The following is a 15,720-nucleotide window of genomic DNA, read 5'->3' as shown; positions in this document are numbered from 1 at the left end:
TGCCGGGAGGGACGCCCACCTGCCGGCGGAGGAAGAAGAAACTCTTGGACCTTGGCTGCAAGAAAGGAAAAGAAAGGAGTCATTAGCACTCTTAGATTTGCCTTAAAATGTAAAGTGCATTCTATTATTATTATTATGAGAGGGCAAAGTGATTGGTCGTCATTTTCGGACCTTTTTTACAGATGAATGGCCGACTTTCGGTGCAGGACCAATCCTCAAGTTGACCAGTCGGCGACAAGGCAGAGCAGCCACCACGCCCTTTCGGCCCGTTTGGCACCCACACAATGTTGCCCTGCCGACGACACGCCAGAAGTGACTTTGGTACGTTTGGGCTTGCTTCCCACCGCATTTCCTCCTAAATGATGAGTCCTTTTTTCCTCCCACTGATCAATATTTTCTCAACCCTTTCCTACAGTATGACTTGAATTCATTTTACAGTTTTCTTCCAGTTAAATCACAACTTGAATTTCATACTCGAACTTTTCCAGTCATTTTATTCTCAGAAATGTCTAACCTTAACCTCTGAAATTCTGCACTTTGATTTTTCACTTCACTCACTTTCATTCTCATCATTTCATAACTTTGTCCTTGTTAATGCTTCAGCTGATTCACACCTTCAATGTTTATCTCTTTTGTAACACGGTGACCATTCTTACATTGTTCTGTAAAATTTGGCTTCCGATATGACACCTTCATTCTGAGCAAATGACAGCTTTTGTAGACTGCTCTAAACGTTTCACTTACCGTAGGTGTTGCGTCGCTCCACTCAAAGTTGTCCTTGTTCTTCTTGAGTCCCACCCAAGATTGCACTCCTCCTGCATATGGCACGTGAGCTTGAGGATATCAAAGAAGCGAGGAGATTTAGCACAAGAAGAGCATGGTGTCAGACATTGCGAAGCGCTAGGGGACGATAGCTGGGATCGGCAGTTTGTCTTGAAGCTCACCAGCCAAGAATTGGCCATCAACCAGTGACTGGACGCTGGCCAGGTGACCACCGTTCCATTCTTCGCAGAACCTCTCGGCTGCCTCCCAAGTTCGCTTCATCCCCTCAAAGTGATAGCAAGAGTCCCTGTACAGGAAGTCGCCAGTGTCGCAGTAGGAAGCTGAAGCCACCAAGACACATGGATTACAAATCCACAAGACAGTGCAGGTGTGAAAAAAAGCGTCGCTGCCACTCACTCTCCACTCGATTGTAGCCGATTCCATAGTCTTTGTAGGAACACAGCCGTCCGTCCGGGCAGGCTGCAGGGGGACAACCTGATTGCATTCTTTTTCTCCTTTGAGCGTCAACATCAACGGACGTGCAGACTTACCGTCGAGCGGCCGCTCGCACATGTACATTAAGGAGGATCTGCACGAGCCATGTCTCAATTTTCCAGGCTGACTGTCTACGTGCACACCTTGGTTGACGTACGTGCAAGATTCATCGTCGGAGCTGTCGGGAAAAGGCGTGAAAAACGAGACAAACATCCAACAAACGGGCAAAGTTCTTTTCTCCATTTTCTGATCAAAAGTAAACAAAGGTGCTTCATGGCGTGCTCACACATTTTAAAAAAGGGGTTCCAAAATCTCCCCGTGCATCTTGCCCGGCACAGGACGCAAAAAGGTGACCTTCCTACCTTCCGTCTTGACTCGAGGTCCAGTTAGCGTAGGTCGGCGTCAGAGCAGTGTCGGACCAAGTCAGCCTCTTTTCTCCCGCTTTAAAAAACTGACACCAGACCTCGGCGCAGTCCTGCCAAAAACAATACTGGTTGTCACTCAAGTACCAGGAGAACGCCCACTTGCGCTTCCGTCTCACCAGGTTGGAGAGTCCGATCCAGAACGGCTTGTCGCCCATTTGCTCCATCACAAACTTTTGCTCGTCCTCCGAGGTGATGGAGACCAGGTCGCCGCCCTCCCAGACGCAGTCGTAACGGGCCCCCAGCCAACCGTTGGTGGTCTCCATCTTCCTGTAGCAGCTGGAGCCGAAGCTGTGCCACCCTTTGGTCATTTCACATGTCTGAATGCCTGAGGGAACATTTTGGGATTACTCTGACGTAATAACGCACTGTTTTTTGTCTTCTTTGCTAAAATTATTCATTCAGTTTCAGTCAATTGCGTCACCTGCATCACCACTCACATCAGACCAAAAACCTTACAATTGCCACTTTGGTCCTCTCGGCTGATAACGCAAGTTGGGAAGAACGTACCGAGCATCTCGTCTTACCTCTTCTCCTGCAGACGTAGCCGCTCTTCTTCTCACAATCGACAACTTCCATGCTGCCCTTGCCATGGAGTAAGGAGTTGCAGCGTCGGCCGGGGGGGTCACCAGGGTTACCTTGAAGGAGACCACAGATGCTCAGCGCTCCTTCGTTCCTTCATACATCGGCCAGGTTTTAGACCCACTTGCGCCCAAAAGGACGGAACTCGGTGAGGATTCGTCAGACTGCTTGCTGCCGACTTCAACATTGGTGTCGCTGGCGTCCAACCACAAAGAGGAACCGCTTGCCGGAAGCCCTTTGGGTCAAAGGTAAATACAGAACAGAAGGTTGCAGCATCTTACAGATGCGAGTCCAAAACGCTTAACTAAAACGAAGTGATGGTGACGTCTGGGTTGGGTCCTTGTTGGCGGGGGTCACAAGCTTATTTTTGGTCTATCCTTTGGAATGACAGAAACTCGGCAAAATGTTGACGTGAGTCGGTGGTCTCTCGATGGATTCTTTCATTAAGTACTTCGGCTGCGCCAAAAAGCGAAGCAGACTGAGGACGACCTACCGTGTATGAAGTTGTGTTCCTGTAAGTCGGTGATGGCGAGCAGGTTGCCTCTGCGGCGGGCGCACTCGTCTCGCGCCTCCTTCCAGGTCTTGGTGGCCATGTCGTTGATCAGGTAGCAGAAGTCGTTGGCGGGGTTCTCCCGCCACAAGCCGCACTTTGGACTCTTGTCTGCAAACGAGACTCGAGTCACTTGAGGGCAAACAAGATTCTGCATGCGGGCTGCAGGTTGGGACGCCCACCTGATGCTGATGCCGGAAGAGGCGGAAGAGAAGCTCTGGCCTTGCCTGCAAGGATGCGAGAGGGGTCAAATATGAGAGAGCAATGAGAAGACAAAGGGCAAATGAGAGGTTGTGACTTTCTGACCTTTTTGACAGATGGATGGACGAGTGGGACTAGTACAACTGTCGATCTCAACTTCTCCAGCACCAGTCAATTTTGTGCAGTCACCTGAATATTTAAGAAGATGCCACGGGACATCATCCTGCGGACGACAGTGGACATGACTCGAGCGTGTTTGGTGTTGCAGTTGCTCGGATGGCTTCCCACCACATTCCTTCAAAGTCACTTCATTGATTCAAATCGCTCAAATTAATCTTCACAAGCTCTATCTCACAATAAGAATTGTTGCGATGTTCCAACCTCTTCCAACTTTCAGTTTGTAATCTATATAATCTAGACAGGGAGACCATTCTTGTTCGATGTTTCCAGATTCAATCAACTTTGTTCTGCTGAAATGACACTTTTCAACTTTATCCTTCTAACGTAACAGCTTCATTAGGGCAAAGTGACAACTTTTTAGATCTCCCTTGCACACATTGTCACTTACTGTAGATGATCCGTCGCGCCACTCAAATTTGCCATTGTTCTTCTTGAGTCCCAGCCAAGAATACCATGCTATTCGCTGGTGAGCTTGAGGAAAGCAGAACAAACACTTGTGAGGAAAAATTGCGGGACGATTGCTAGCATGGTCAATTTGTCTTGGTGCTCACCAGCCAAAAACTGTCCGTCAACCTTTGAGTGGACGCTGGCCAAGAGACCTCCCTCTTCCTTGCAGAAATCTTCAGCCGCTTGCCAAGTTCCATTCCTCCCCTCAAAATGGTAACAAGAGTCCTTGTACAGGAACTCACCAGAGTCGCAGTAGGAAGCTGAAAGCCAAAAGAAACTAATTAGAAAACCACGACGACGCAGTTTGGGTGTAGAAAGAAGCGTCGCTGCCACTCAACTCTCAACTCGACTGTAAGTGTGACCGAAGTCTTTGTAGGAACACGGCCATCCCTCCGGGCAGTCTGCAGAAAGATGGCGCGGTTGCGCTTTTCTCCTTTCAGCATCAACATCGCAACAGACGTGTGGACTTACCGCTGGGCGACCGCTTGCACATGTACGCCAATGAGGATCCGCACGACCCACGTCTCCACTTGCCGGGCTGACTGTATACGTGCACACCTTGGTTGACGTACGCGCAGGATTCATCATTGGAGCTGTTGGGAAAAGTCGAGAGACGCACATCTGACAAACGTGCCAATTTGGAGTTTATTTTCCTCTTTCCCGATAAAAAGAAAACAAAAGCTCTTTTAAACCTCATCACATATTTACCCATTTTTGGAAAGGGGTTCCAAAATCTCCCCGTGCATCTCGCTTGACACAGAACGCAAAGAGGTGTTCTCTTACCTTCCGTCTTGACTCGAGGTCCAGTTAGCGTAGATCGGCGTCAGAGCAGTGTCGGACCAAGTCAGCCCCTTTTCTGCCGCTTCAAAAAACTGACACCAGTCCTTGTCGCAAACCTGCCAAAAACAATACTGGTTGTCACTGGAGTACCAGTAGGAAGCCCACTTGCGCTTCCGCCTCACCAGATTGGAGAGTCCGATCCAGAACGCCTTGTCGCCCATTTGCTTCTTCACAAACTTCTCCTCATCCTCTGAAGTGATGGAGACAAGGTCGCCGCCCTCCCAGAAGCAGTCGTGGCGAGCCCCCAGCCAACCGTTGGTTGTGCTCATTTTCTTGTAACAGTTTGAGCCGTGAGGACTCCATCCGTTGACTGTGTCACATGTTGCCTCATGATCGGTCGATCCTGATGAAACAGCAAAGTTGCCTTGGTCATTTTTCAACCTTTGGTGAAAACCAGAAATTCAGCAAACAGGCATGAAGTGCATTGCCACCTTTATCAGATCACCAAATGATTCCCGAGCGCGGCACCGCTGCTGCTCACTGCTCCCCTCTCCCCCAGGGGATGGATCAAAATCACACAGGGATGGGTAAAATGCCGAGGACAAGTTTCACCGCACCCAGATGTGTGTGTGACGACGATCATTGGGACTTTTGGGACTTTAACCTTATATCAGTTTTTGACAGATTAAGTCACCTGTATAGCTGACAATCCCCAACTGACAAGACTTAGGTGGGCATTTAGGGCTATTAGTCTGAAAGAATACTGTCCCAATAGATAAACAAGGCAATTTTTTTCACGAGATATTTATCAACCAGTTTCAAGATGCTGAATAATTTCAAGCACTCTTGCACATGTCAAAGAACAAAGGAAATTCAGTGCGCAGTCAACATGGGCGGCATGTCATGTGGGGGGCGGACCGCCCCCCCCCCCCCCCCCAAAGAAAAAGCAAAGCGATTTTATCACTGTTTATCACTGTGTGGGGACTTTAGCGCCACCTTCATCTGCAGGCCGTGTGGGAGAGCTTGAGGCAAGTGAGGAGTTTTCAGGTTAATTAAGTCAGTAAGCAATTGGCTAAGGCTGCGTCATGGCCTGTAGCCAATCAGAGCCAGTGTTTTATACATGCTGACTGACGCACTTCCATCAGTAGTCACAACAGGACCGCTGAAGAATTTTCAAGAGGCGATATCAAAATGTATTTTAATATTGATTGAGGTTTAAGGCAAAAACGTGCATGTATTGTGTTATGTGATTTTTTTTAACCGTAACGCTTTTCCCGGTAACGAGTTACTTTTATTCAGTAATACAATTAATCAATCGACCTCGTTGGCGGGGTTCTCCCGCCACCAGCCGCAATTTGCACTCTTGCCTGCAAGCGAGACTCGAGTCACTTGAGAGCAAGCAAAATTCTCCATGTGGGCTGCAGGTTGGGACACCCACCTGATCCTGATGATGGACCCGAAAGAAGCGGAACAGTAGCTCTGGCCTTGCCTGCAAGGACGCGAGAGGGGTCAAATATGAGAGAGCTATGAGAAGACAAAGGGCAAATGAGAGGTTGTGACTTTCTGACCTTTTTGACAGATGGATGGACGAAGGTCATCGGTACAACTGTCGATCTCAACATTTCCATCACTATCCAATTTTGTGCAGTCACCTAAAAATTTCTGATGATACCACGGGACATCATCCTGCGGACGACAGTGGACATGACTCGAGCGTGTTTGGTGTTGCGGTTGCTCGGATGGCTTCCCACCACATTCCTTCAAAGTCACTTCATTGATTCAAATCGCTCAAATTTATTTTCACAAACTCTTTCTCACAATAAGATGGTTGCGATGTTCCAACCCCCTTCCAACTTTCTGATTGAAACTTTTCAATAAAAAAATGTCTCCCCGTAAAATGAATGGTGCACTTTGATTCTACAAAGCACGTCATTGTTTTTTCCTTGTAAATTACAATGGTCATCCTCAGAAATCTAAGACATCTTTTCACTCGTAACATGACTCAATACAAGTCAAAGTCAAATCTATTTGACAGGGAGACCATTCTTGTCAGATTTTTCCTTCTATTTCAATCAACTCTATTCTACTAAAATGACACTTTTTAACTCTTGCCTTCTAACATGACAGCTTCATAAGTGACAATTTTTTAGACCTCCGTTGCAAACGTGTCACTTACTGTAGATGATCCGTCGCGCCACTCAAATTTGCCACTGTTGTTCTTGAGTCCCAGCCAAGAATACCATCCCATTCGCCGGTGAGCTTGACGAAAACAGAACAAACACTTGTGGTGAAAAATAGCGGGACGATTGCTGGCATGGTCAATTTGTCTTGGTGCTCACCAGCCAAAAACTGTCCGTCAACCTTTGAGTGAACGCTGGCCAAGAGACCTCCCTCTTCCTCGCAGAAATCTTCAGCCGCTTGCCAATTAACTTTCCTCCCCTCAAAATGGTAACAAGAGTCCTTGTACAGGAACTCGCCAGAGTCGCAGTCGGAAGCTGAAAGCCAAAAGAAACTAATCAGAAAACCACGAGAGGGCGCTGGTGTCAAAAGGAGCGTCGCTGCCACTCACTCTCCACTCGACTGTAAGTGTAACCCAAGTCTTTGTAGGAACACGGCCATACGTCCGGGCAGTCTGCAGAAATACGGCGTGGTTGCACTTTTCTCCTTTCAGCGTCAACATCGCAACGGACGTGTGGACTTACCGTCGGGCGACCGCTCGCACATGTACGCCAATGAGGATCTGCACGAGCCATGTCTCCACTTTCCACGCCCACTGTTCGAGTACACACCTTGGTTGACGTACGCGCAGGATTCATCGTCGGAGCTGTTGAGAAAAGTCGGGAAAAATGAGACACACATCCGACAAACGTGCCAATTTGGTGTTTTTTTCCCTCGTTCACGTCCTCAGATAACGTGCATCCCACCTGACACAGGATGCAAAGAGGTGATCTTCTTACCTTCCATCTTGAGCCGTGTCCCAGTTGGTGTAGGTCGGCGTCACACCAGTGTCGGACCAGTTCAGTCTCTTTTCTCCCGCTCCGAAAATCTGACAACTGTCCTTGTCGCAGACCTGCCGAAACCAATCCCGTTGTCAATGGCGTACCAAAAGCTCGCCGACAGTATGCTTCATCGAAAGGATTTGATGTTAAATATCCCTTGTAGATTGGGGTCAAACGTTTTGTACTTGAAAAAACTCGTATGTACTTGAAAAAAATCAAACTTAAATCTGAAAATAAACGAGCTGATCTTAAAACTAGAAAAATAAAACAATGTAGTAAAACAAAACACTTGTTTGAAAGTGTTTTTGAGTTCGCCTTGGTAATATTTTGGAAAATAGTATTTATTTTCAGGTTTCACCGCAATTTATTTTCATGATTTGAGATCTTTTTTCCAGTTGCATGTATTCAGATTCGCAATTATTTTCAGGATCAACTCCTGTTGTTTTTTCAGAATGGGATCTTTTTTATTCAGGTTCAAATCTTTTTGAGTTGTAATCCCAAATCTGGCGTGGGGCGGGGCGTGGAATCACAAATGACAGCTTAAGTGGAAGGCTTAATTGGAACCACTGCGCAGAGACAGCGCTCTCAGGGAACGTAGGAACTAAAACAAATGGAATTTGACACCTCAATACGGCATAGTCATGACATTGGCAGCCTTAGAATTGATGCCCGTGACAAATCTATATTGAAATACCCAGTTCTGAGTGACAGTACTGAGCGCCAACAGAGATTTAAGAGCAATTGTTCAAATTCAAAACGTTTGACCCAAGGCTACCTCCATACAACAGCCGCTTGCGCTTCCGTCTCACCAAATTGGAGAGTCCGATCCAGAACGGCTTGTCGCCCATTTGCGACTTCACAAACTTTTCCTCCTCCTCGGAAGTGATGGAGACCAGGTCGCCGGCCTCCCAGAGGCAGTCGTGACGAGCTCCCAGCCAACCGTTGGTTGCGTCTATCTTCTTGTAGCATTTGGAGCCGTGAGAATTCCATCCGTGGTTTGTGTCACATGGCTTATGACGGGTTACACCTGATGAACCATCAAAGTTGCCATGGTCATTTTTCAACTCTTGGTGTGTTAAGTATTATTGTTTATGTCCGCCCTTGGACTCACTGTGTGTATTAAGGTACCAATTCTGTTTACCCTTTTGTTGTTATATACGGTAATGACGTCACTACATTGATGCTACCGGGGAAGAAAGTCCTGTCACAACGGACATGCGGATTGTTGTATGGGATTGACTGACGGAGAAGTTGTTGCGTTTAGCGCCAGTATGTTTGTTAAATAAATACGCTGTGTTTTCATCTGAAAAGGGAACCACGCATCGTCCTACTTTTCTCCACCACGCAGACAGCGGAAAAGTCACTGCTGCACACCATTTATTTGGTTAAGAAGAAGGAACCCCCCTTTTTCACTTTACAGGTTATGGGCCCAGGGAAGGTTTGGACATGAGCTAACGTTAGCATCGGTAAGAAGACCGGACAAAGTTACCGCGAAGTATACACGTGAAACCTGTGTCAAGCTAACAAGAAAGCTATCCGTGTACCAACCACCTGGAAATAAGTGGACGTGTTTAGATTCCCGGAAGAAGTGAAACGTGAGTGGCGATATTTGCATGTTGTAAATGCTAAAGAAGCAAACAACCTAGCTTAGCAAGTGAAAAGTATTTTAGCAAGCTAGAGTGAACGTGGCGCGTCAACAACAACAATAAGAAAAATGGCAAGCACAACAGCAGGAATCATTGCAGCACAGCTGTTATTCGACGGTTCAGAAGATAAATATGAACTATGGGAAACGAGATTCCTGGGACACCTGCACATTCGTAAGTTAAAAAGGACAATTTTGAATGAGCCCGCAACAGACACCAGTGAAGAGGAATTAGCCCAAGATGTAGCTAATAATGCTGACTGTTATGCAGAGCTGATAAGGCTGTTAGACGACAAAAGCTTATCACTTATCAGACATGATGCAGCTGATGATGGCAGGAAAGCCTTGAAAATGCTCAGAGAACATTATTCAGGAAAAAGCAAGCCAAGAATCATAAACTTGTATACCTCGTTGACCAGACTGAACATGACAGGTAACGAGAGTGTAACAGACTATATGATAAGGGCAGAAAACCTGATTACTGCTCTGAGGGATGCAGGTGAAACTATGAGTGATGGATTGACCATAGCAATGGTGTTAAATGGCCTACCTGATTCCTTCAAGCCACTAGCCGTACATGTAACACAAAATGAAGATACAGTTACATTCACCGATTTCAAGAGAAGGCTACGGATTTATGAAGAAACTGAGAGGATGAAACTAATAGAGTCTGCAGATAATGTGATGAAAACTTGTGTGAAGCCAAGCCGAGGCTCCACTAAAAAACACATCAGCAACAGAAACGGTGAAGATTCTGCTGACCTGACATGCTACAGATGTGGAACAAAAGGGCACAAGTCAAGAGGATGTACCAGAAAAGTTTGGTGCAGTTACTGCAACAGCAACACGCATCAAGAGTCCATATGCAGGAAAAAGAGGACTCAAGATGGAGCGAGACAAATCGCAGAGGGAGAGACTGGTAACCAAGATCAACTTTTCAAAGCCGAGCACATGAAAAAGAAGAGACTGTCAGATAACGTGAAGATGAAAGGCATCATGGTGGACGGGGGAGCTACATCTCACATTGTGAATGACATCCAGACGTTCACCAGCTTCGATGAGTCATTCAAGCCTGAGTCTCATTCAGTGGAACTAGCCGACGGGACCAAGTGCAGTGGAATAGCACAACGCAGAGGAACAGCGGTGATCTACCTACGTGACGATGCCGGGCGCCAGCAGACAGCGCAGCTGAGAGAGGCGTTGTACATGCCCTCATATCCTCACAACATCTTTTCGGTGGCAAGAGCAACAAATGGAGGAGCGACTATCACCTTCAAGAAAGGAGACAGTCACATAGTTACCAAAGACGGCAGCAGGTTTGACATCCATGAGAGTGATAACTTGTTTTATTTGCCAACCATTGAAAAGAATGTTATTGATAAATGTAAACAATGTGTGAGTCATGATGTGCAAACTTGGCACGAGATTTTTGGACATTGTAACTACGATGATGTACAAAGATTACAAGGTGTAGTGAAAGGTATGGAGATAAAAGGCAGTGCAGTAAAACCCGCATTCTGTGAGGTATGCACACAGGGAAAATTCACCCAGACAAGGAACAGAGAGCCAGATAGTAAAGCTAAAAAGCCTTTAGAACTAGTGCACACTGACCTAGCGGGTCCCATGCGGACACCAAGCATAGAAGGGCACAGATATGCACAGTCTTTCACCGATGACTACTCAGGGACCATATTGGTGTATTTTCTTATGTCTAAAGCAGATACAGTACAGGCTACAGAGCGGTTCTTAGCAGACATAGCACCTTATGGGGAAGTAAAATGTATCCGTTCAGATAACGGGACTGAGTTCACAAGTCGAGACTTCCAGACATTGTTGAGGATAAATAGGATTAAACACGAGACGTCTGCACCATATTCTCCCCACCAAAACGGTACAGCAGAAAGAGGGTGGAGAACACTGTATGATATGGGCAGGTGTTTTCTCATAGAGAGTAAGCTACCAGATACGCTGTGGAACTACGCTATCCAAACAGCAGCTTACGTGAGAAACAGATGTTACAATAGACGTACAAAGAAAACGCCATACGAACTGTTAAACGGCAGGGAACCAAATGTATCCAAACTACAAAAATTTGGATCTGTATGTTTTGCTTACAAACAAGAGAAAGGCAAACTAGAGTCAAGGTGCGAGCAGGGTGTGTTCGTAGGTTATGACAAAAACAGCCCAGCTTACCTGGTGTATTATCCAGATACAGAGAAGGTTCAGAAGCATAGATTGGTGAAATTCACCCAAGCAGCCAAAGAGAAGGAAACACAAACACCTGAGTCACATACAGGATGTAATGACATAGAGGTACATCCCAGGGTCAACAAGGATGAAAATGTTGATGATGAATGTGTGTATGTGCCAGATGATTGTACCCAAAGTGATGTTTCCAGAGCTCTACCTGACATGACTGAACGTACACCACGGGATAGAGCTACTGAGACTGAGATTAGAAGGAACCCACCGAGAAACAGGAGACTTCCAAGCCACCTACAGGAGTTTGAGACCGAGGACACGGTTGACAAACTGATAACATGCGTGGACTTTTGTTACAAAGCCGTATGCGACATTCCTCAAACCTACCAGGACACCATAGTGTCATCCAAGTCAAAGCAGTGGAAAAATGCAATGGACGAGGAGATGAGATCACTGGAGGAAAACAAGACCTTCACCCTCACCCAGTTGCCACCGGGTAAACAGGCAGTGGGTGGTAGGTGGGTCTATGCACTCAAGAGTGACATTGATGGATCAGACAAGTACAAGGCAAGATTTGTGGCAAAAGGCTACAGTCAGAGACAAGGGACTGACTATGAGGAAACATTCTCACCTACAGCCGACATGACAAGTGTGCGGGTAATAATGCAAAAAGCAGCGCAAGAGGATCTTATTCTACACCAGATGGACGTTAAGACAGCTTATTTGCATGCACCAATTGACTGTGAGATATATCTGGAGCAGCCACAAGGTTATGAAAAAGAGTCTGAAAATGGTGAAAAAATGGTATGTAAATTGCACAAGTCTCTTTATGGTTTGAAACAATCAGGCAGGAACTGGAATGTGATGTTGCATACATATCTGAGTGAAAATGGTTTTGAACAGAACGCAGCAGACCACTGTGTGTACACGAGAGAAAAAGATAATGAGAAGGTTATTTTGCTAGTATGGGTGGATGATCTCATAATAGCAGCTAGTAGCGAGAATGTACTAAACAGTGTAAAAGGGATGCTTGCAGACAGGTTTAAAATGAAAGACCTTGGTAAGTTAAACCATTTTTTAGGGATAGACTTTGACCAGACAGAGGGCCAGGTAAAAATGTCACAGAAGAGATATGTAAACAAGATACTGGACAGATTTGAAATGCATAATTGCAGGCCCAGAGAGACTCCTTGTGAGCCAAAGCTTGAGTATTCAGAGGATGCTCAGAAAATGAAAGACCCAAGGAAATATAGGGAAGCTGTGGGAAGTTTAATTTACTTGTCCACATGCACTCGACCAGATCTAAGTTATGTGGTCAGTAAACTATCCCAGCACTTTGCTGATCCAACAGAGGAACACTGGAGCACAGTTAAACATGTGTTCAGATATCTCAAAAACACCACAGAACAGGAGTTACGTTTTAAAAGAAGTGAGACACTAGGTCTAAGAGTGTACTGTGATGCTGATTGGGCATCAGATGTAACAGACAGGCATAGTACAACAGGATTTTGTGTCAACATGAGTGAGAGGAGCGCTCTCATCTCTTGGAAAGCAAGAAAACAATCAACTGTGGCTTTGTCTACATGCGAAGCAGAGTATATGTCCTTAGCATCAGCTATACAGGAATGTATCTACTTAGAACAGCTGCTGAGAGGCATAGACAAATACGAGTATGCACAAACTAAAGTGTACGAAGACAATCAAGGTACTATTGCACTAGCCAGAAACCCAGTAAGCAGGCAAAGATGCAAACATAAAGTACCACTTCATCAGAGAACATGTAAAGAGTGGGAAGATAATCTTAGAGTACTGTCCTACTGAGCAAATGGTTGCTGACGTGTTAATTAACTAAACCAGCTACTAAACTTAAACTAAGAAGGTTTGCTCAGGACATGTTTGGTACTTAAATGTGCATAATGTATTTGTGTTATTGTTTTATTTGGCCCAAAGAGGCAAACTGTGTTATTGTTTTGTTTTTCTAGATAACACGGTGAGTTAAGTGCGAGTGGGTGTGTTAAGTATTATTGTTTATGTCCGCCCTTGGACTCACTGTGTGTATTAAGGTACCAATTCTGTTTACCCTTTTGTTGTTATATACGGTAATGACGTCACTACATTGATGCTACCGGGGAAGAAAGTCCTGTCACAACGGACATGCGGATTGTTGTATGGGATTGACTGACGGAGAAGTTGTTGCGTTTAGCGCCAGTATGTTTGTTAAATAAATACGCTGTGTTTTCATCTGAAAAGGGAACCACGCATCGTCCTACTTTTCTCCACCACGCAGACAGCGGAAAAGTCACTGCTGCACACCATTTATTTGGTTAAGAAGAAGGAACCCCCCTTTTTCACTTTACATGGTGAAAACCAGAAATTCAGCAAACAAGCAAGAATGCACGCCACCTAACTGTGTCACCTGCATGACTGACAATCGAGAATTGACAAGACTTACAAAGGACTTGGGAATTTAGGGCTATTAGCCTGAAATAATAGAGTCACAAAAAATCAACAAGGCACATTTTTTCAGAGGATAACCAGTTTCAATATGCTGAATAATTTCAAGAACTGAACGGAGGAGATTCAGTCCACTTCTGTCGTTCTGCCACTCGGAGAAAGAAGTTTTCTTTTTTTTTTTACACTCAGGTTCTGTCCACACGATGGCGCTACAGGTCAATAAATTCCACATCCAACTTTTTCTTTTCTTTTCATCGATTGCCAAAAGATACATTTGCAATAAGGAAGACGTGTTGACAAGTCACGCCTCTTGTTCTAACATAGCTACAGAACAATGTCCGTGACTATCTTCTGCTCTTCACCCCCTTGACACACGTTTCAAAGTATTTTCCCTTTTTTTTTTTTTTTATTGGAATGAGACAAACTCAATGTGCGGTTGCGAATATTAAAGCCAATAGTGGTCTCGCTATGTGACGCGTGTGCATGTGCACATCGCTATACGTGTGCGTATACGCAAAAAAAAAAAAAAAAAACTCTGCAGCCGAGATGATGTTTTTGTGGATTTTGTTTGGAGGGATGGACAAAAAAAGTGCGAGGTTAAAATCAAAGTGGATCATATGATATTCTTTTCTGTAATTGTTTCAGTTGGATCAATATTGCACGTCCTATTTGATATAAAACATTGTTTGGTGTTAAAGAGAGATTTGATCACTTATACTTATCCTCACAAGGATGTACGACTTTAATGTAGAACGGACATCTTCATTACTATTAAGTACAAAATTTACTATTTGCTTATTTTCACTACAGTGCATGTGAGGAAAAAAATAGGGCGTCTGCCTTTCAAGAAAAGTGATACTCTGTATGCACTGGATACAATGTCCCATTGTGTCTCGCAAATCGAAATCAATGTTAGCTTGTTAAAAAGGTATACCATAAAAAGACAGTTTGCACTCACATGACTCAAGGAAAAACGTTGACCCACAAGGTTTACGTGCACAAGAACAACATTTATGTGACGTCAAGAACATCCAATCTTAAAACAACTCCATTTGGGTCAAAAATTGGACCAAATTTGGGTTACAAATCAGACCGAACTGTTTGGCGCAGAACAATCCATTTTTATTCAAAACTCCAAAAAATGCCAAAACATCCCATAGTAAATTCACCCAGCTTCCTGAGTCAGTCCAATTTTTAACCCAGCAGCGGATCCGCACTGCAATCCGAACCAAATGCCTCCTTCCAAAGTTACAATAAGAGTACAACGATCGCAAAGTTGGACATTTTCTTTTATGTACTCACCGGCTGCGCAGCTGTACATCATCCATACGACGCAAGACAGGGGGACCAGCGCCAGGCGCGCGGCCAGCGGGGCCATCATGGTGACGGAAGGCCACCAGAGAGGCTATTGAACGCAGAAATCACGATGTGGTGCTCCACTCAAAACAGGTGACGGCCGCCGAACGGAAGCTTGCTCCGGTGCTGCTGCTGCTGCTGCTGCTGCTCCTGCTGCTCGGCCCCCACCCACGTGACTCACGCGCCTGAGGAAGAGCGCGTTCCAGTGGAGACGCTCTTTACGTGTGCACGTCTTTGGCTGCGGTAACGCGATATTATTTTGGCCACCTTCGCTCAGACTTTTGACACCACTTTGATTTGATTCGGGATGGGAAACAGTTGAAGCAAGCAAAAAAGAGGGACAACCTTTGTGCATGGTCACTTAAACCTACGTTTCAAAGTGAAGCCAAGTAATGCGTAAAAGTCATTTTTACTCGACATCCGTCAAAGCGGATTCAGCTCATGACAACGTTGGCTGGCAGAAAGAGCAAAAACATTGGGTCACTAAATCAGCTGACATTTTCTGATCAATTGTGTCCGAGCAGCAATGAGCAGGTTGACATGTCACATTTTGGGCTAGGGAGCCAAATGCAGGCAAGCAGGTCTATTCCACAGAAGGAATGTCTTCTTAAAAGGCACTGGCGGTCCTGGACAGTTTTACCAAGG

At 45.5% G+C, this 15,720-nt stretch overlaps 1 protein-coding gene and 1 long non-coding RNA gene across 2 annotated transcripts; both read right to left on the bottom strand.

Moving 5' to 3' along the window:
- Nucleotides 1–21: 21 nt before the first annotated feature.
- On the bottom strand, nucleotides 22–833 carry LOC119131769. Its single transcript, XR_005099702.1, has 3 exons — nucleotides 745–833; nucleotides 172–292; nucleotides 22–55 (listed from the first exon to the last, which is right to left on the bottom strand). It is a non-coding gene; the product is annotated as an uncharacterized LOC119131769 (long non-coding RNA).
- A 67-nt stretch (nucleotides 834–900) lies between these two features.
- LOC119131659 (macrophage mannose receptor 1-like) lies at nucleotides 901–15,434 on the bottom strand. Its single transcript, XM_037266292.1, has 17 exons — nucleotides 15,022–15,434; nucleotides 8,228–8,445; nucleotides 7,377–7,489; nucleotides 7,122–7,243; nucleotides 6,989–7,051; nucleotides 6,759–6,914; nucleotides 3,581–3,663; nucleotides 3,118–3,235; nucleotides 2,994–3,038; nucleotides 2,755–2,922; nucleotides 2,386–2,496; nucleotides 2,207–2,317; nucleotides 1,799–2,007; nucleotides 1,620–1,732; nucleotides 1,314–1,435; nucleotides 1,180–1,242; nucleotides 901–1,103 (listed from the first exon to the last, which is right to left on the bottom strand). The coding sequence occupies exons 1-17, from the start codon at nucleotides 15,098–15,100 to the stop codon at nucleotides 901–903; spliced, it is 2,097 nt and encodes a 698-aa protein (XP_037122187.1). The 5' UTR covers nucleotides 15,101–15,434.
- Nucleotides 15,435–15,720: the final 286 nt, after the last annotated feature.

Source organism: Syngnathus acus, chromosome 12, assembly GCF_901709675.1.
Source record: "Syngnathus acus chromosome 12, fSynAcu1.2, whole genome shotgun sequence".
Taxonomy (NCBI): domain Eukaryota; kingdom Metazoa; phylum Chordata; class Actinopteri; order Syngnathiformes; family Syngnathidae; genus Syngnathus; species Syngnathus acus.
This window is presented reverse-complemented; position numbering and strand designations above follow the sequence as displayed.

Coding starts and splice junctions, on each gene's coding strand:
- LOC119131659 (XM_037266292.1), bottom strand. CDS start 15,100: ATGATGGCCCCGCTGGCCGCGCGCCTGGCGCTGGTCCCCCTGTCTTGC. Junction 1,436..1,619: donor ACCTCGAGTCAAGACGGAAG/GTAGGAAGGTCA, acceptor TTTTCCCGACAG/CTCCGACGATGAATCTTGCA. Junction 1,104..1,179: donor CGGCTACAATCGAGTGGAGA/GTGAGTGGCAGC, acceptor TGGTGGCTTCAG/CTTCCTACTGCGACACTGGC.